This window comes from Populus alba, chromosome 4 (assembly GCF_005239225.2).
Source record: "Populus alba chromosome 4, ASM523922v2, whole genome shotgun sequence".
Lineage (NCBI taxonomy): Eukaryota > Viridiplantae > Streptophyta > Magnoliopsida > Malpighiales > Salicaceae > Populus > Populus alba.
Window position 1 is genome coordinate 22,650,139 of NC_133287.1, and position 19,958 is coordinate 22,670,096.

Genomic DNA, 19,958 nt, shown 5'->3' on the forward strand with positions numbered 1-19,958 from the left:
AAGTATGACATCATTACTTTGCATCTTGTTTCTTTTTCTTTGCAGATTATAGATTTCTTTACCAAGTCGCATTTTATTTTCTATTTTTGTTTTCTAGTTGACAAACTCTAGATGCTTTTAACTACTGCATAATGAGTTTGTGGAGAAATGTTAAGAAATATATGGTTATTTTGTTTTAATTATTAAGAGTAGACTAATATTTTTAATTTCTTTTCGGTTTAGCTATATATAAATTTTTTGTATTTAATTAAACCTATTCTCTTAAATTATTGTAATAATGCAATATTAATAAAACCCTAATCATTTTTTTTTATTTCTCTTTATTTGTTAATTTGGATGGTTTAAAACTCCTACAATGAGTCAACAATTAATGGATTTTCATCATCGTGCTCCAAGATAGCCTTTCCAATATTCCAGCAATCGATGGCCTCCTCTCTACTGCTTTTGGAGAATTATTGTGTCTGCCTCTTGGTTATTAGAGTGGTGTGTGTATATATATATATTATCATCTTGATCAACTTTTTGTTTTTTTTTTTTTTAAACTTAGGAATCACTCTCATAAAACATATGTACACATGTCAAATGAGTTTAAGAAGTAATAAATCATTTAATATAAATAAAATATATTTTTAGAATATTCCTAATATGTTATAATACTTATTAATCATTTTATATGTCAAAAGCATAACAAAATACTTCAACCAGACACTATTTAATTGTTTTTAAATATTTATAAACACAACACAGTCCCCAACAACACAACAATCTAGAAAAAGGTTCTAACTATGGCCTCGCCTTGTAAAAAAACAATTAATATTATTCCCCCCATAATTTTTTTTTTAAAATTTTAGAATCTAAACTATTGAGATTTAAGTTTTTGGCTCCCTGCAAATTTTTTATAATCTTGGCGCCCTGAAAACTTTTCATGGCTCCAACCCTGGGTACTAAAATAATAAAACTATATTAAGAAATGTGTGAGAGGAGCTTCAGATGTGTGTGTGAGGTCATTTGTCGAAGAAATTTAAGTCATTTGAAAATCATTTCGTAAATATTATGAACACTCTTGAAACTATAGTAACAGTATAAAAGCAATTGCAAGCCAATAGATTCTTAGGATGATCATGTCGAGTGTGTTGAGGTGAGATTCACAATCATTGCAAACAATTCTTGAGAGGGGATTGATGACTGTTAGATAATAATAATATAAATCCTATATTATTGTAAACATGTAAACACAAATCCAGGGGCGGGCTTCGAGAGGCAGCTAGCTAGCTAGCTAGCTTTTAGACAAGACCAACCCGTAGGCAATTTTTGTGCCTTTTCTTGTTTCAAGAAAGGAGAAGTCCAAAACAAACAAGACATGCATCATTCGTCTGCATATATTTGTTAAAGAACATGCATATAAAGCAAGATTACTTAATTAATCAAACCCACCATAGAACTTATCCAAACATTGACGACGACGACAACAACAAGCATTCATAATGCAAAAACCAGAGTGTACGTAGAGAGAAAAAGATGGCCATGAGTTCTTGATGGAAAGAAGCTTGATGATCCCACCAATATTATAATTAATGATGGTGATGTATATTGAGATTAAGGATAAGATAGTGAAGACACGTTGACATGCACGAGCTAGCTCGTGGAAGGCAAGGAGAGAGAGAGAGAGAGAGAGAGAGGTGGAGGAGGCCATTGTGACAAAAGGAAAATCCTAGAGGTACGCTGCCTTCCAATTGTTTGGGGATGAAGATTGGGAGGCAAGACTACTTTTGTTGGTCGGAAAATAATACAATTATGGACCCCAAAGTCCTCTTCTTTTTTCTTTTAATTATTTTTTTAAATTTCCCTTGCAATGTATACTTAGGGTTCATGGTGTAATAAAATATATAAAACTGGTAAGAATTGAATTGGTAATTTTTATGAACATAGTAACCATTTCTTTTTTTTTATTGTCAAATTAAGAATTTGAACTTGGGATCAATTAATTACTTTTTATTAATTTGCTTTTTATTCGAGTACACATGCTTTACCAAAAAGCTAATTTCTCAATGAAATCTTTGATCTTATTATACACACATTAGATTTTGAAGTGAGTGTTTATTAGCTATTATATGATATCTTTTTTACATATCCGTAAATATATGTGGATATTCAAGATAATATTTTCATATATTTTTTATAATAAAAATAGTTTTTATACCTTTATATAAATACTAGCGCATTAGAGTAGAAAAATTATAAATAAACAATATTATTCATAATATTTACTTCTTAGTGGTTTTTTATGCATGATATTTATTGTCGATATATATATATATATATATATATATATATTAAAAAAAAGGTTCTACCACTGTTTAATACCACCTTAAAGTCCCTCATTTTTATAATCTCTTGTCAACTGCTACCTTAATTTAATAATAATAAAAATTAAAAAACTCTTATGCAGCTTGAGACAGTATTCTGTCATGTCCAATTGGTCGGTATTTTGATGAGATTCCTGTATAAAGCGTTGTTTAATGGAAAACAATGCTTTCGAGTTATGTGCAGAAGAGGGGTTTGAGTTTCTTTCATGATATGACCACTACTGAGACTACTTGGATTACTTTCATTTCATCATGTTCATTGCATGGTGATCCTTGTCTTGCTGATTGGCTTTTGAAAATTACTTGATGAAAAGAGGATCAGGTTGAATTTGTTTGTGAGGACGGCATTGCTTGACATTTATGCAGAGCGTGGGAGTACTGAAGCTGCTGGGAGAATTTTGGATGAGTATGAGAGTTCGGTTACTTGGAACGCTATGATTTCGGTATGTGCAAAGTCTAGGTCACCTGAACTCTGCTATGTTGCTGCGTTTGGTTTGTGTTCTAGTACGACAAAAGAGATAGAAAATTGGAGTGATTTTTCACTATGTTTCAGATGTTTTTGATAAGATGCCAGAAAGGGATGTTGTTTTATGGAACTCGATGATTACAGGATATGCTCAAAATGGGCAGTCAGCAATGGCAATTGAACTTTTTCATTGAATATAGACTCAAAACCAGATGAGGTGACGATGGTCAGTGTTTTCTCAGCATATGGACATCCTGGGGCTTTAGAATTGGGTAACTGGACAGTTAATTTCATCCTTGAATTGAAGGATAATTTGGTTGTCACAAGATAAAATTCTTTGATTTTCATGTATTCAAAATCTGGAAGTATATATGAAGGATTCCCAGAGAGTTTTCCAAAAAATGGAAGACAGAGAAGTGGTTTCCTACAGTAATAAATTGATTACTGGGTTTGCTGTTCATGGTCAGGGAAGTGTAGCCATAAGACTATTGTCAACCATGAAAGAAGAGGGTGTTAAAAGCATGCAGCCGTGGAGGTTACTGGAAGAAGGCCAGAAGGTTTTTGAATCAATTGAAACCCATCTGTAGATCATTCTGCATTCATGGTTGATTTGTTAGAATTGAACTAGGGGAACTTGCTGCAAACATAGCTCTTTGAGCTTGAACCCCAAAACTAAGGAAATTATGTTTTGCTTCCAAACATGTGTACTTTTGCATGAATGGGGAGATGCTGAGAAGGTCAGAGAAATGATGAAAAAGGAGTATAGAAGGCAACTTTAAACATGTATACTACAATGAGAGAAACTGGCCTTTGCTTTGATCTTCTTGTTAGTGAACCAGGTTTTGATTTTCTTTGTTGCTGAGAGTGGCATAAAGATCCTTTAGCGTTGGATATTTGGACAGTTTCTTTGATGATCGTGAGCTCTAAAGTACAATGATAGCAGTGATGCTATGAGCATATTGATAATTACTTGAAAAAAGGTTAATTTAATTAAAGAAGATTAATCTAAAAGGCCATTAGGTAGGACGAAGGAGGCTAGTATGCCTGCAATTGTTGACGGATGAACTGCCTACATGACATGGCGGCAACAATGTCTGCGGCAGACCATGGATAAGTTGAGTGGTCATAAATTTCCAATCTGTGGTCCACAAAAGTAAATTTATATGATGGGAGCAAGTAAGTCCATGCAAGGAAAATGCGGAGAAGGCAGGAAGAAGCAAGCACTAGGCAAGAAGATGGTATGGATATTGTGGAGTCAAATCATCTTACCGCTATCCCATATGCCAGAACTTGGAAGTTATTCCTCAATGAGTTAGTACAGCATTATCTTAATTCACAAGCAATTCAGTTGCGAAACTATAAGCTTGGATACTAGATATTGAAGAATCTGTATAAAGGATATAAATGCTCTTTTCCTCTGGTTCTGCAGGAGGACATGCCAGGCTTTGGCTATAATCGTGACCATCTTCAATTTGTTTGAGTATCCAATGAATTATGGGGATAATGTCTCTGTGTTTCTTACAGATGGGCAAATCTAATACACATGGAGGCTTGATTTTGGCCAGCACTTTGGTATTTGGAGATACTTTTATCGTGCTTCTGAGATGCCAAGACTTTGAACATGGTGATGAAATTGTGCAGTGTCTGTCATGGGATTGGGATCTATACTGAAGGCTTGCCCCAACCAGTTCAAATCAACTTCAATGGAAACCATCACAAGACAATCTAACTTGGGATAGATTGGTCGTTGTTCTATCAATTATTGTTTAAACGATGATCTTCCTCGCAGTGGATTCCAGATTCATTTTCATTTTCTTCCTCCTCCTTCCTTCGAAGAAATCGAAGAGAACTTTGAAGCTTTAAATAAATCTCGTCAAGCCCACAAGAATAAATCTCTAGTTCTACCTCAAGCCATTTTTTTCCCTCTCTGTTTCCCTTTCTCCTCCACTCGATTCCTTAAGAATATGTGAACGCTTAAAAAAAAAGAAAAAAAAGAATAAAGAAAATGTGAACGCATACACAAATGTCAACCGTTAGTCGTTGGTGAGACCTAATCAATCCTCTAGGAGTTTCTCAGCAATGTCCCAGATGAATAAAAAACCCAAACCCTGCACGTCAACATCAAAGCAAATGGTTTTATAGCTTGGACTAGCAGTGGTAATTCCGTTGGTTCCATCATTCCATTGAAGCACCTAGGTTCAAGAATTAAAATAGGAGAGGCACCTTCCTATAAATAGCTCTCCACCCCTCCACTAAACCAACCAAAGCCTGGTACACAAAGCTTGTGATTGGATTTTGCACTATAAATAGCCCTTTTCCTCTTCACCTCTCCACCAGACCAACCAAAGCCTGGTATCTACAAAGCTTGTGACATGGAGGCATTATACCCCAGCTCAGAGTTCAACTTGAAAGAGGTGCCAAGAGGACATCTGAGCTACTTGATCGGAGGAGGCGGCGTCACTGTTTCCGTTCTCTTCGTGTGCTGGATGCTGTATGTGTTGATGAACAAATACAACTTCGCCATTGGCTGTAAATGCTCCATCTCCAAGTCCCAATTGCGTGACATAGAGTCCCAAGCTAATGACATTTAATTTATATACAGGGGATTTCTGGACTTTGATTCGACTAGTCTGTGCATCTTCATGCTAGCTTGGCTTTTTATTTTTTCTTAAAAAAAGATGACAAGTCATTTTTATTCAGAATAAAAATTCAGTTATTTTTTGTGCTATATATGTAATTAAAAAAATAAATAATACATTCCCATTTTGGCTGTCCTGTTTGTTTATGAAATGGATGCTCTGTTTATTTCTATGATTCGATATCTATATACCTTGCGCAGTATAATTTTATACTAGGAATATTACTGGGCGATGTCATGGGTTAATTTTTTTTTGCAAGAATATTATAAAAAAAGAAGTTAAAATTTAATAGTATTATATTTTTCCGTAAAATTATACCTAAAAGTTTTAAATTTGACTGTAACACCTAACCTAAGAATAATATTTATAATATTAATAATAACATTAATGAAGAAAAAAAAAACTAACAAGAAGAAAAAAAATTAATGAAGAAAAAAAAATCTAAATTAATTGGGTTAACCCTTTAAACCTGGGATTCACGTCATGAAAGTTTGATAACTAAATAGAAAAAAGAAATTAACAAATTAACCCATTAAGTTCGGGATACATATCATGAAAATTTGATAATTAAATAGAAATAAATTTAACATTAACAAACTAAATTAAATGAAAAAAATTAATTAAAAAGAAGAAAAAAAAAAATTCTGGGTTTAATCCATCAAACTTGAGATCCGTGTCATGAAAATATAATAATTAAATTAAAAAAATTAACATTAACATACTAAATTAAATAAAAAAAATTCAGTAAAAAAAAAAACAAAAAAAGACGGCTTAGAGTATTTTAGTATATGGTATTATTATTATATTATTATAATTATAATATATAAGTTCAATGAAAATAAAAGCGTGGAAAAGCTAAGTACTTTCCCCGTGTTTTTTAGAATATTGTTAATAAATCTCTCTCTCTTTTTATATATATATATATATATAATTTATAACCTTTTGAAACCACAAACCAAAGCAGCCTGGTTTGCATCAAACTACGGAAAACAACAGAGAAGAAAATACATTGCAATTCCTTTAAACTATTTGCAGGGTTACTAATTCTCTCCAATTCCAACTAATTGACAGGTCAAATATTTCATGCAAAAATAGTACAAAAATGTACAGCTAGCATCTTAAGAACAAAAAAAAAAAAAAAAAAAAAAATCTCTTTCTCGAACCTACAGTATGTTCTCCCACACTCTGGGGTTCCTCAAATCAAATCCCCTCTTGTTGGGAATCAAGAAACACAAAAGACAACAAATTCTTTTCCACGCTTCGATCTGGTGGGAAGGGGAGGGGAGTCATTTGAGAGGAGGCTGTAGAAATAAACATTGCATCCACAAACTGAAAAAATGCACCAACGATATACGAAGAAAATAGCTACAATTGCCACCAACTATTGAGCAACACAATTCCGAAGAAAATTAGACAGAAGGAACAATGAGTAGCCAAACTTAGAAATCCAATCTTCAGTTATTCAAATTCATTGACTAAAGTGGACAACTGGTTCTGATCAACTTTAAAAACGTTAAAGAAAAACTTCTACCCCTTGTCTGCTTTGTTTAAATGATGTTCATCTTTGACTTCCAGCATCTAACTTTAAACCCTAGCTCTCTTGCCACTGCAGCTTGGGCACTTGTACTGCTTGATGTGCTCAGCTTTGGCAGGTGTAATCTTGACGCATTTTCCATGGAACCATTTCTCACACATATCACAGCAAATCCAGAACTCATCAGTTCCATAGCTTTCACCACATGCTCCACAAGTAGCACCCTGTTCATCGTCTTCTTCTTCCTCTTCCCCACTCTCGTAGTCTTCCTTGGGTGGTGCAGATACCTTTATGGCCTTAGTCTGGGACTCAGGTTGCCGGGATTGCTTAAAGGCCACATCCAAACAGCGAAAGAAATTGTAATCAGAACAGTATTGAGAAATGAGTAACATATAGAATATAGAATTAAACATGACTGGTAACTTCTTACCATCTTCCCGCTTGATTTGCTTTTGCCACTGTTGTTGTGAGTGGCAGTTTGGTCCTTAGGTTGCTTAACATTTCCAGACACAGCCTCGAATATTGTGGGGAGCTCATTTATCATCTGGAAAAGCCTCTTCCTGTTAAGTCAAAAGTTCAATCACAATTAGATTGATGTTCTTATTTGTGTTTTTGTATCCCAAGTTGCTCACTGGGGGGGGGGGGTGTTTCATAGACTAACATGGGGATTTGTTATACTTTAAATACCAATGGCTCTTGTCCTAGGGAAATTAACAGAGCATGGTGAAAACCTTCCTTTTTGTGATATGAAAAGGTTCAGCTCTATTACATGTAAAACACAGAATAAATCTAAAAAGAATTAAAACGGCAAGAATGAGGTAAAACATAGAACAGGAGAAACACAAAATTATAAGAAAAGGGATCAAAAGTAAAATAAGTGGAAAGGAAGTTCAGCTGAAAGATTAGGAGTTTAAATGACTAGCAATATATTTTAAGACTTGGATGTAAAATTTCATCACTAGAAATATGTCAAGTATTATTAGTTCTTTCAGATCTTGGGTTAAAAGGTTTCATTACCTAGTTTTCAACAAGCACTTCATGCAAACCAAGTAAACTGCATCTGATTTTCAGGACAAGTAAATTCTATAAAAGCAGAAGAGCCATTGCACAATTTCTTATTCAAGCAGAATAATTTATACAAGGTAAAAGGAATAAATGTGTTGATCACTAGTTTGATGTTTGTGTAAACACTTCCTTTTAGGCCAAAATAGCATGCATGGTTCAGATTTTAATCCCAAATAAGTTAATCTCACATCTGAGCATCATGTTTAACTAGCTATAAAGAAAGAAAGAAAGAAAGAAAGAAAGAAAGTCAACATTTTCCTAGCTTAAACAAATAAAACTTCTCCAAGAATCCAAGACCTCAGGCAATGATTATTGGAAAAAAGTTAAAATATCCCCTTGATAAATATGGAAATGATACTAGTTGAAACAGTAAAAAGAACAAGACATGATCAACTTGGAAGAGTAACAACTAAAATCTATTAGATGAGAACTGGGAAAAAGGCAATTGGAGCAAGCAAGATAAGTATTTAAATCTTTGCCTAGGACTCTGAAACAAGACTCCCTATATATGTCATCTAAAAAATGAGGTCCTTGTATATGGAGATGAGTAAACCACAATAATATCAATTTTTTTATGCCATCTAAATCAACAGCGGACAAAATCATTCCCGATCTGCTATATTGAACACCATGATTTGGAATTAATACACAAAAAGATGAAAATAAAGAGTCATTGCCTTATGCTAAATTTATGACATGTTTAAATTTGTAAAGGATAATGAAAGGTAACTACAAAGTGCACCAGATTTCATCAGCGCCCTTTACTAATAAAGCACTTCTTAAGAAATAGTCTAAGCTAACGACTAAGAAATAGTAAGAAGCAAAAGAGAAAGGAAGCACCAGAGTGATTTGAGCCCATAAAAACAACTCAAACTACATATGGAAAGTATTGAAACAATTTAATTCCTCAAATTAATGAACATGGTTTTGGATTTTTTTCCTTATAGATGTCTGTTCCAGATGTTTCATGGTTCACGTCAATCATCAATTATGTATGTGGTCATAATTGAGTGATAAGATCACATGCAAAGTGATGCTAAATTGAAATGCAAAAAAAAGTTGATCCAAGGAAAATGCACAGATTGACACCATCAAGAAGCCAGATACCAGGCAGTTCACTCGGTTGATAAAAAGAACCAAACTAGAAATGTCCAAAATAAGTTTAAGACCAGGTGCAAAATTATACATTTCAGGGAAAAGAGAATGAAGTGGTTTGCACTTGTATATTTCGAATTTAAACTTGGCAAAACCAGTTGTAAATTAAAACAGCATCTTAAGGCCATATTGGCAAGAAGAAAACTCAATCATACCTTTCATTCTTACCAAACCCAAAACGTGCACCAAAATAAAATGCAACAGCAAGCAACCACGAATCACTGTGAACTGCAACAAGGGATAGCCAGTCCTTCTCTTGCATCCCATCCCTGGCAAAATTTATACCTAGTGCAGGCTCAGGAAGTTCAGGAGGCACCTCCTCCACAGGCAGGTTAACTTCCCATGTCTCATTTGGAAGTCCATAGAGACACAAGTTTTCCTTATCTGCAAACTCAAATTTGATATCATGATGTGCCTATTCATTCAAAATAAATACAATCAATCATGTAGATTTCCACACACATATATGTACTAGGTGGACTGGGAGTACATGCTATAATTTCCACAAAATCATTGACCTCCAAACTTCTTTTAAAGCTCAGGTTCGAGATATCCTCCATAATCTACCTCAAAATGATCAAATAGATGTAAATGAAATGGAATAAGATCGATACTCAAGAAAGCATTTCATTTTGCAAAGCACACAGAAGACAAAATAAATTATAATAATTGAAATTCCTTCACCATAAGATAAGCAGGAAATCACCACATCACTAATGATTTTGCTTTTTCCTTGTTTTGTGACAATGATACAAACAAAATCTTTGTTTCCCAGCACTCCATACTAGAGATACTATATGCACATACTATAATACTCATTTCCCGTCTATGTACGCATATTTTCTTTAATTCAGTCCACAAGAGGAGGAAGCTAAACCCCAAGACTAGTTACCCATGCACATGGATGTCCTAAATTCCTAAGTGGTAAGATTTTTCAAAATGATGTGTGATGAATAGCACATTGCTCACTGTGATTTTAAACTGAATGTTAAAGATCTGCAATCTGTATTCCAGGTGATTATTTCAAATATCGAAAACATAACATGGCCAATAATGAATTTGGTAAAGGAAGTACTTCCACATGAGGCTTGCACTTGAGAATGAGTGGACAAAAAATGTCAATTGACAGCAACTATCAAACTAAAAATATTATGGGCCACCTTAAACCGTTAGATATTGGGGATTTTATCCGATTATGCAACCATCAGCAATGAGGTTTGCAGTCACAGCAAGCCTCAGGTGAATGGATATTGAAACCGTGCATGAAACACTCGTTGCGGAAGAGAAACAACTGGGGATTCAGAACAGAAGGAGTTATATACTGAAAAACACAGCTGTATTTTGTTAAAATCAAAACCACTGTTAGCATATTACAGTACTTTCACTCCTCACAAAATCACTCAGCGGTTCTTGGTGTATAAAAACAACGAAAACACAGCAACAGAAAGACAAAGCTCAAGACATCCTCCACTCAAACATACCCATATTTGAAAACAAAAGAAAACGTAAAATTCATACCGCAAACAGTAAAAAAAAACACCTTTAAAAAACAAGATCATAAACTTCACACATAATACATCAAAATTTACGTAAAAAAATACACAAATTTAAAACAAAATAACAAAAACAACGAAAGAAAATTAGAGAGAGAAAAACCCACCAGGGTCACACTGCTGGTAAAACTTCTCAACATCTGCAAGAAAAAAAGAAACAAACCCATAAACCAATTTAAAAAACAAACAAAAACCAATAAAGAAAACACAGAAATAAAGCATAAAAAGGGAAATTTAGCCAAGAAAATAAAAATTAAGAACAAACCAGAAGTAAGAGCCTTGATTAAACCAGAGCGTCTGCCTTTGAAATCACTAAAAACTTCTTCAACGGTACGCGGTATAGGATGCGGTGTTCCCTCCATTTACAACCTCTCTCTCTCTCTATATATATATATATCTCAAGAAAACGAGATAATAATGCAGTTTTGTGGCCTTAATTGAAGGAATTAATTAGGGTTTTTGTTGTTCATCGATGAAATAAGGCCCTCCTCCTAGCCTAGGGTTTGCTGCTCTGCTCTGCTCTCCTCTCTTGTTTTTCAATTTTTTTTCCGATTTGATTTGTGGGTAAACAGAAACTTCCTTTTATCTATATCTAGGTCCATGTCGTCTTTTTAGAATTAGAGAGTTGAATTTATTATTTAATTGCCATATATATATATATATATCAAACTATATAATATAAAAATATACAAAAGAGAACATTACTTTTATAAACATAATTTTTTTTTTATGACATATAAACCCGAGTCAATAAGTTAATTTAAATTAACATTGTTTTAACCCTAGTTAAATCTTTTTTTGGTCACACTTGGCCTTAGGTTGAAGGTTTGGTCCGTTGCTAGTTGAATTCCATCTTATTTGTCATCTAATGTATAAACACCACCAATAAGGGGTTGGTCCGGCAAAAAATACTTTGTCCTTAAATTATTATACCCAACATTTAAATGAACCGATTTAAAACCTAGATTACATGTAAGGAGAGTCAATTTTAGATCAATCTCAAATAATATATTTCATTTTTTTTTCTTTTTATTTTAAAATCAAACAAATTTTTATTTAAATTTAAATTAAATCTATAAAATCATATATTAATTTATTAGATAAATTAATTGCTAAATTTAATATAAAACTCGACGGAAACAAATCTTAAATAGAAAATTTATATTAAATTGTAAGGTTAAGTTTAGAGTTTAATAAAAATGCAAGACAAATAAAAAATATATAAAAAATTATATGTTTTATGATTCTATTTATATTTATATTTGTTAATTGTGGTAATATTTATTATTTTAAAACTTGATTTGATTTGATAAATTAATTTATTGCTCGAGATCTAAATTCGATAGAGTTTCAACAAAAATAAAAGGAGAATTGCCTTGCATGATCCAATAAAAAAACTCAGTTAAACCATGATCTGAATAGCCGGAGAAAACCCAATCGATGCTAGTTTATTTTTTTTTTAATTTATTTTAAATGATATTATTTTTAGTTTTTTATAAAATAAAAAAATAAGTTGACCCAGGCAATTTATCTGCCCTGTAACCTTGTACTTGCCCCGGTTGACCCCGGTTCCGGTTTAAAAACTAAGGCAATATGTGGGATCGAAGCCTTGCCGCGAAAACAAATGTATTTTGTAAGCATAGAAAAAGAAAAGGGTAGACAGGAGTAGGAGCCCGTTTTGAGCAGAGCAGCAGGTACCATACTTTGCCTTTCTTGCTTGATTCAATGCTTTAAAAACGAAGCCACCCTTTTATGTTGATTTGTTAATATGTTCGTTCACCCTTTCTTTCACTGTGTCACCAAGTGTTCGATAAAATTCCCCAACCACATGAAAAGAAACCGACCCAACATAGTTCAAGGGCTTTCCATGCCCTTTTCTGTTTTTTTTCCCCCTGTATCTCAAGCCCATCAATGAGTTATTTTGTTCACGCTTTATGGTGTTTATTGTTTATTTTTAAGTGTTTTGATTATTGTTTCATTTCTATTGCAGTTACAAGGCGTATAGCAGATTTGAAGAATTGATTTTTTTATACCTTTTTAAGTGGCAAGTTCTGATTGCGTTGGTACTGAAACTGTATGTCTCATTCATGGGTTCGGGCTCTTTCATCACGAAAGAGGCATTATGGTGTAGGAATCCTACATAGAAGCATTAGCAGCAGCAGCGGCTGCTGCTGCTCACATTTTTCCAAAGTGAACAATGAGAATAACACCCTATTTACAGTTTCATTCAGTAAGTGTTCTTCACAAACTTCTAATTAGATTTTGCTTCTTGTAGACATGTGAAACATATTTTGGACTCATCAAACTTGTTATTGATGTACAGGATCATTGTTTAATAATGCCAACATTATAAATGGAAATGCTTTAATACCTCTTGATTTAAAGTGTTGTCCGTTAGCCCCAAGATGGCACCATTATAGGGGGTATGGCTCGGTGGTTCAACAGAAGATGCCAGAGTTGGTTTCTGGTTCAGGTGAAGATGTAACAAGCAGTGATTTAGAGCAGCTTAATTTTTGTTCTGACGATGGTGGTACTGACAAGAAAGTCAAGGTTGTGTATGAAAAACCAATTGACTTTACCAAAATTGACATGAACCTGCTTCCAACTGTCATTATTGTTGGACGTCCAAATGTGGGGAAATCGGCTTTATACAACCGGTTAGTTTCATTGGGTGTACATTTAAAGGGCCAATATCTTTTTGATGCAATTGCATAATGTTTTTATGAGATTTATTAGTTTATTAATCTATTTGGGGCTATCTATAGGCTGATTCGGAGGAGGGAAGCTCTTGTGTATAACACGCCAGATGATCATGTTACTCGAGATATAAGAGAAGGCGTTGCCAAATTGGGTGATTTGCGGTTTAAAGTGTTGGACTCAGCTGGCTTAGAAACAGAAGCAGCTTCAGGGTCTATTCTTCAGAGAACAACTAGCATGACTGCAAATGTGCTCGCAAGAACTCAATTTGCAGTATTCTTGATAGATGTGAGGTCAGTCTGTATCTAAGTCTGAATTCACTTCAAAATCACAAGATGGTAAATAAGTTGGGAAAATTTTGAATATGGCATATGTCCCAAGTAGAAAAAATTGAAAGAGTTCATGTCACATATGAAAAAAAAAGAAAAGAAAAAATGAGGCATATATTGCCAAGTTGCATATGACCTTGGTTTTTTTATTTTTTATTTTTTGCATCATGTGAGATGCTAGTGTCTGACAAGCAAGTTTGTACCCCTATATGCTACAGAAATAGACAGTAGAATTATTTTATGGAAGCTGAAACATGCTACCAACTTTACCTATATTGCTTGATTCCTTCTTAGAACTTAGTATTGACCATTGTAGGTTAACAAAATATCCATTGGTGCAAATTTTTTACCATTTCTTGGTGTTATATTGTGATCAGAGCTGGATTGCATCCATTGGATTTGGATGTTGGGAGGTGGTTTCGCAAACATGCACCTGGAATCAAGCCTATAGTAGCAATGAATAAATCTGAATCACTTTGTGATGGTGTTGGCTCTATTTCTGATGCTGCCGATGAAGCTCGCATGCTAGGATTTGGGGATCCGATTGCAATATCTGCTGAGACGGGGCTGGGTATGGCAGCTCTCCACGATGCTCTTCAGCCTTTGATTGAGGATTACATGCTCCAAGTTTTAAACAGTAAGATTACCTTTGCTTTATAGGATTTGGTATTGCAAGATTTTCGGATTTTTTTATTTTTTTTATTCTGAGCTTACTTGTTAGTTGCACACGTTATATGTCATTCCATAGAGGTACTCTAGGTCATCTTGATGGCTTGATTGAATGAGGTCCTCAATTCATCTTGATCCATGACTTTGGAGCACAAATCTAGCATTGTCTTTGGAAAATGATCGAAGTCTGTGGCATCTGGAAAGAGAGTGTTAAATTGTCAATTCATTTTGTGGACATGATTTTCAATTTGATATTCTTTAAAGATGACTATGCACAAGAATACAAAATGAAAAGGCAAAGAAATTAAATTCTTAAAAGTTCTACAAATTTAGGCAACATGCACCTTGTTTGTTTGGGTCAAGCTTTTATATAAAATAAGAACATTATTGCTCCTAAAATAAGAACATTACATCTTAATCATAGGGTGTTGCTTTGTGATGGATTGTTTGCTTATGCCATTATCATAATTTTTTAATCCTGCTATACTTTTTGATTAATCCAAGATAATTGTGACCAAGACAATGGGTATGGCCCCAGTCATGTTGATGATGTTGCTGGTGAAGTTGATGAGTCCAAGTTACCATTACAGTTAGCAATCATAGGAAGACCAAATGTTGGAAAGTCAACCTTGTTAAATACTTTGTTACAAGAAGAACGTGTGCTGGTGGGTCCAGAGGTTGGTCTGACGAGAGATTCTGTTAGAACCCAGTTCCAATATGAGGGAAGAACTATATATCTGGTAATAATCCGTATTTTGTGTTTCTTATTGTATTTTAGATCTAATGCATCACTGCTGCAAATTCACAGCATACCAGTTTTTCAAGGTTCAAATTAGCCTGTGTCCCTTCCTGTGCTCGTGGATGCTATTAGTTGCGTAGATGCATCTTCAAGGGTTTATGTACCTCACTCAGCTTTTTTGTTTTGGAAGAGAATGGATCTCTATTGAAAAAACAGTAAATCAGGATGCTATTAGTTGCATAGATGCATCTTCAAGGGTTTATGTACCTCACTCAGCTTTTTTGTTTTGGAAGAGAATGGATATCTAATGAAAAAACAGTAAATCAGGAAATATAAATAAAAAGAAGATGCACAGAGAGTTAATTGTTGGTTGCTCTCTCAACTGGGACAGGTGCAGAGTGAATAATTATTGTTTGGTGTAACAAGGAGACTACTGATGCTTGGCTTAGTCCAAGAACAACTATAATTGAAGTTTGTCTGTGCAGCCAACATTCAGGTTGTTGTGTTGGGCACAGGTGCTTACAGTTTGGGATAGTTGGGATTGTGACAAGAGGAAGAGTTTGTTTTGGTGTTGGAAATTCTTGAAAAGGTGGTCTCTCATATAATTTACATTTCTAATTTGACTTTTGGGGTTGGTGGATTGTAGTTTGCCTTAACTCTGTAATTTTTCCAATGCAATCTTGATTAAGATTTGGTTTTGAATTTTATTATTGAAATTTTCAATTAATTTAGGGTTTTGATATGATGAATTCATCTAACATTCTTACTCCCATTGGGGTTTATTCCTTAGTGCATATGTAGACATGAAAGTTGGATCTAACTTCGAAAATTTGTATGGACTTATCAAATGGGTATGCATTCCCAAGTTCTGCTGGATTGAACTGAGAATAAAATGCTATAGCTCCATTGATACAACAATTTAAAAACTACAGGGTCAATGATGATGCAACCTGTAAATGATGATTTTGTTCCCTACTTGAGTGAGATCAAGAATTGTCATTTGTAGTTAACCTATCTTTTATTTTGGCACATAATGATGCTATTGCCATCAACTGAAATACATTGGACCCTTGGATCTAGTCCAATAAGACTCCATGAAGTAATATTCTGGATAAAATGTAATTGCTTTTTGCGAGCCTTGGTTTTTAGATTAATTTATTATTATACTTGTTACATAATGTTTTGGGTTTGGTTATTCAGGTTGACACTGCAGGTTGGTTGCAAAGAACAGGTCTAGAAAAAGGACCATCATCACTGAGTGTGATGCAATCAAGAAAGAATTTGATGAGGGCTCAAGTGGTTGCTTTGGTACTAGATGCTGAAGAGGTGTGTCTCACATTTATTGTAATCTTTTTATCTGTTAGAAGGAAGAAATTTGCACAGTCAATATGACTATATCTGTCTGAGTGTTTTTTTAATTTGCCTCTTGGAGGTGCTTCTCTTGTATGCGTCCTGTCAAGTAGAGCAGTCCTATGTGGGGCCCTCTTTATATTTTGACTTGTCAATAAAGATAGACAAAAATACTAAAGGTTTTCCAAACCTCCAGTCCTGTTAAAGTTTGTGATGCTTGATATAGATGGGTCTTACAGAGTCAAATGCAGTAAAATGACAATGGTTGGAAAAATTTATGCATGAAGAACGTGCACTGCACAATAATATAACTTGGGGCAGGTATCTTCCCATTTCTAATGCTTTTCTTTGCTATGCTATTTGTGTATGGGAATAAGGTTGTGAAAGCTAGACGTAGTATGACACATGCTGAAGTAGTTATAGCAAGAAGGGCAGTGGAAGAGGGCCGTGGCTTGGTTGTTATTGTGAACAAGATGGATCTTCTGAAAGGGAAACAAAATTCAACATTATTTGACAAGGTCATGGAAGCTGTTCCTTTAGAAATTCAGACGGTTATACCTCAGGTTTGTCTAATTATATTTTGTTGTCACTGTTATTTTATACAGTTATACCCAGGTGGTGTTATCTTAGGTGCTTTCACACAGTACATGCACGCGCGCGCGCACACACACACACTAGCGAGACTTATTATCAGTTTTCTTTTATACAGAGTTGAAGTCTTTTTAATTTTGGCATGTAGATTTTTTTTTAAGATAAGACTATATTTTGTCAAAGTAAATGTTTCGATGCAAAGTGCGTGTTTTATATCTAGTTATGGATGTATAGTTTGGTTTAAAAGTACCAGTAGAAAAAGAAAAAGAAAAAGAAAAAGGATAGAAGAATCAGAAGCTTCTGATACCTTCAGATGCATTTTGTGGAATAATGCTCTGCTTTCACCATCTACTTATATTGAAACATTTACGTTTCTCTTAGCTTTTGGGTATATTTGGTGGTGTAGCATTAACTTAGCTTTGTCTGCAGATCACAGGAATACCAGTTGTATTCACTTCAGCATTAGAGGGCAGGGGCCGGATTGCCGTCATGCGTCAGGTCATTGATACATACGAAAAATGGTGCTCAAGGTTGTCCACATCCCGGCTTAACCGTTGGTTGCGCAAGGTCAGCACTTGCTCTTAACATTCTCTTTTCCAATAACCCAACATCAAGAATTTTACTTTTTTTATACCTGTGCCGGCTCTCGTGCTCAGGGTATTGGTTAAAGAACTCTCTTTGTGTGCCTATTTGCTCAGGTTATGAGCAGGCATTCTTGGAAAGACCAGGCAGCGCAACCCAAGATCAAGTATCTCACCCAAGTGAAGGCCCGTCCACCCACTTTTGTTGCCTTCACAAGCGGGAAGACGCAGCTTTCAGATACAGACCTCAGGTTCTTAACGAAGTCCTTAAAGGAAGATTTCGACTTGGGTGGGATCCCAATCCGAATCATGCAACGGTCTGTTCCTAGAAAAGGTGATGGTAGCAGAAGCAAAAGCACCCCTTCTGCAGGCAGGATGGCTGAAAGGTTCTTGTCTGACAAGAGAACTGCTGATGTTTAATATGCAACAGTCATAGACTGGTATTTTATCTATGGCTAAAAGAATCTTGTAATTTACAAGGTGTGGAGTAACGAGCATAAATTTTAATTTTGTTAATTTTAAAATTTTTTATACTAGTACATCAAAACCATAATAAAACACCTAAAAAATTATCAATTTAATACCTTTTCAAACAAAAAATAATATATAAAACATATTGTAACACAAAAATAAATACACCATCACTAAAACAATTATAAACCATGAAATGAGATCCCCAAGCTATTCTTGGGGTGCCATCTCCCTACAAATTATATCCATTACTTCTTATTCCTTTTGATAATATAATCCAAATTGAACCATTGTTCATAACAAGATCTGTGTTTCTATTTACAAGAAGAGATGGAATAGATAATGGATGATTACAATTAGTAAGAATGACTCGGTTTCTAATTTGAATTCCTCCATAACAGATTGATCATGTTTTTGTTTTTTTTTCTTTCTTTCATAATAATGAAGTATATTAATCAAATTAAAGATAGTCATTTAGACCCCTAAAAATTTGAATGACCATTTACTAGAAAATAAAATGTCTGTGTTGCAAATTATATAGAGAAAATATGAAGAAATATAATAGGAAAGAATAACCGAATTAGTAATGTATAGATAAATTTATAGTATAAAATATTGTTATTGTAAAAGACTAGCTTATTTACAAATAAATTCATATATATATATATATATATATATATATATATATATATATATATATATGTTTCTTTATGGAAACACAAAATTACATGGGCTAGGGAAGAAGGGAGTCCATAATGTAAACCCTCTTAGGCAACATAGGAGGCACAGTCTACACTGTCATGCCATGGACCTCTCTCTAGCCACTGGCATCCCACTATATACAAGCATATGAACAATACAACCCCACGTTTTGTGTGCACACGCGTAGTCTCCACTGACTTTTTCATTAATAATTCGGCAAATTGTGCAACTAGCATCCAAAATATATCCACTGACGCGCACATATACTTGATTAAAAAAATTATTTAGTACATCACCTAACATCCAAATCATATCAGTTTAATTATATTTTTCAAAATTTCAACAATACTATATAAATATATATAATTTCAAAAATAACACCGCAATACCTATATCCTAATAAGCAATGAAATATAACCCTTATAGTCTGAACTATCATAGTCGTCAATTCTCATTTATATTCATATAACCATCATTGTTATTAAATAAAAATGTTTTGTTAATTTCATGTTAACAACAAACATTTAAATCTATATAGTTAATAAGATTTTTTTTTATTCATACCTGTAGAAGTTGCAAACATCCCCTAACCTGTTCGACCCTCCCTTCATTTATGCGGGACATAGATATCTGTACAAGCATGCCAATACAACGGATCCCCAGCTATATGTGGGGATGTCATCAAAATTATTCAGGAGCATCAGATAAAGTAAAGGAACATATCTCCATGTAAAGTCAATGAATAATACACTGCCAAACAGATAGAGTATATATACTATGGCATACCTACAAACAAATTAAAATAATCATAAAAATTAATGCAATCTTAACAAATAATCAATATATTCAAATCTTAATTAATTTTGTACCTCTACAAGACCTCCTTGTCAACATCATTTAGTGATGTAAAATATACATCTTCAATCCGTTTAAGATATATGTTACCTCCTTTCAATTTAGAAGGATGAGGTTCTAATCCAAATGATTACTAGCATAATGAAATTCTTTTATGAACACTAGTAGATGTGATTGCCCGTCCATTAATAGGCAA

General features: G+C 34.0%; 2 protein-coding genes and 1 pseudogene across 2 annotated transcripts; 2 read left to right on the forward strand and 1 right to left on the reverse strand.

The window, feature by feature from the left end:
• The first annotated feature begins 2,577 nt into the window (after nucleotides 1-2,577).
• LOC118031159 (pentatricopeptide repeat-containing protein At1g14470-like) lies at nucleotides 2,578-3,550 on the forward strand (annotated as a pseudogene).
• A 3,272-nt stretch (nucleotides 3,551-6,822) lies between these two features.
• LOC118031150 (PHD finger protein Alfin1) lies at nucleotides 6,823-11,360 on the reverse strand. Its single transcript, XM_035035481.2, has 5 exons — nucleotides 11,044-11,360; nucleotides 10,886-10,918; nucleotides 9,381-9,609; nucleotides 7,436-7,565; nucleotides 6,823-7,331 (listed from the first exon to the last, which is right to left on the reverse strand). Exons 1-5 carry the CDS (start codon nucleotides 11,138-11,140, stop codon nucleotides 7,056-7,058), a joined length of 765 nt encoding a protein of 254 aa, XP_034891372.1. The 5' UTR covers nucleotides 11,141-11,360; the 3' UTR covers nucleotides 6,823-7,055.
• A 920-nt stretch (nucleotides 11,361-12,280) lies between these two features.
• On the forward strand, nucleotides 12,281-18,250 carry LOC118031148 (uncharacterized). The gene is made up of 10 exons (XM_035035480.2): nucleotides 12,281-12,472; nucleotides 12,769-13,008; nucleotides 13,102-13,435; nucleotides 13,544-13,768; nucleotides 14,182-14,441; nucleotides 14,978-15,213; nucleotides 16,413-16,538; nucleotides 16,940-17,125; nucleotides 17,583-17,720; nucleotides 17,852-18,250. The coding sequence occupies exons 2-10, from the start codon at nucleotides 12,855-12,857 to the stop codon at nucleotides 18,152-18,154; spliced, it is 1,962 nt and encodes a 653-aa protein (XP_034891371.1). The 5' UTR covers nucleotides 12,281-12,472; nucleotides 12,769-12,854; the 3' UTR covers nucleotides 18,155-18,250.
• The last annotated feature ends 1,708 nt before the right edge of the window (nucleotides 18,251-19,958 follow it).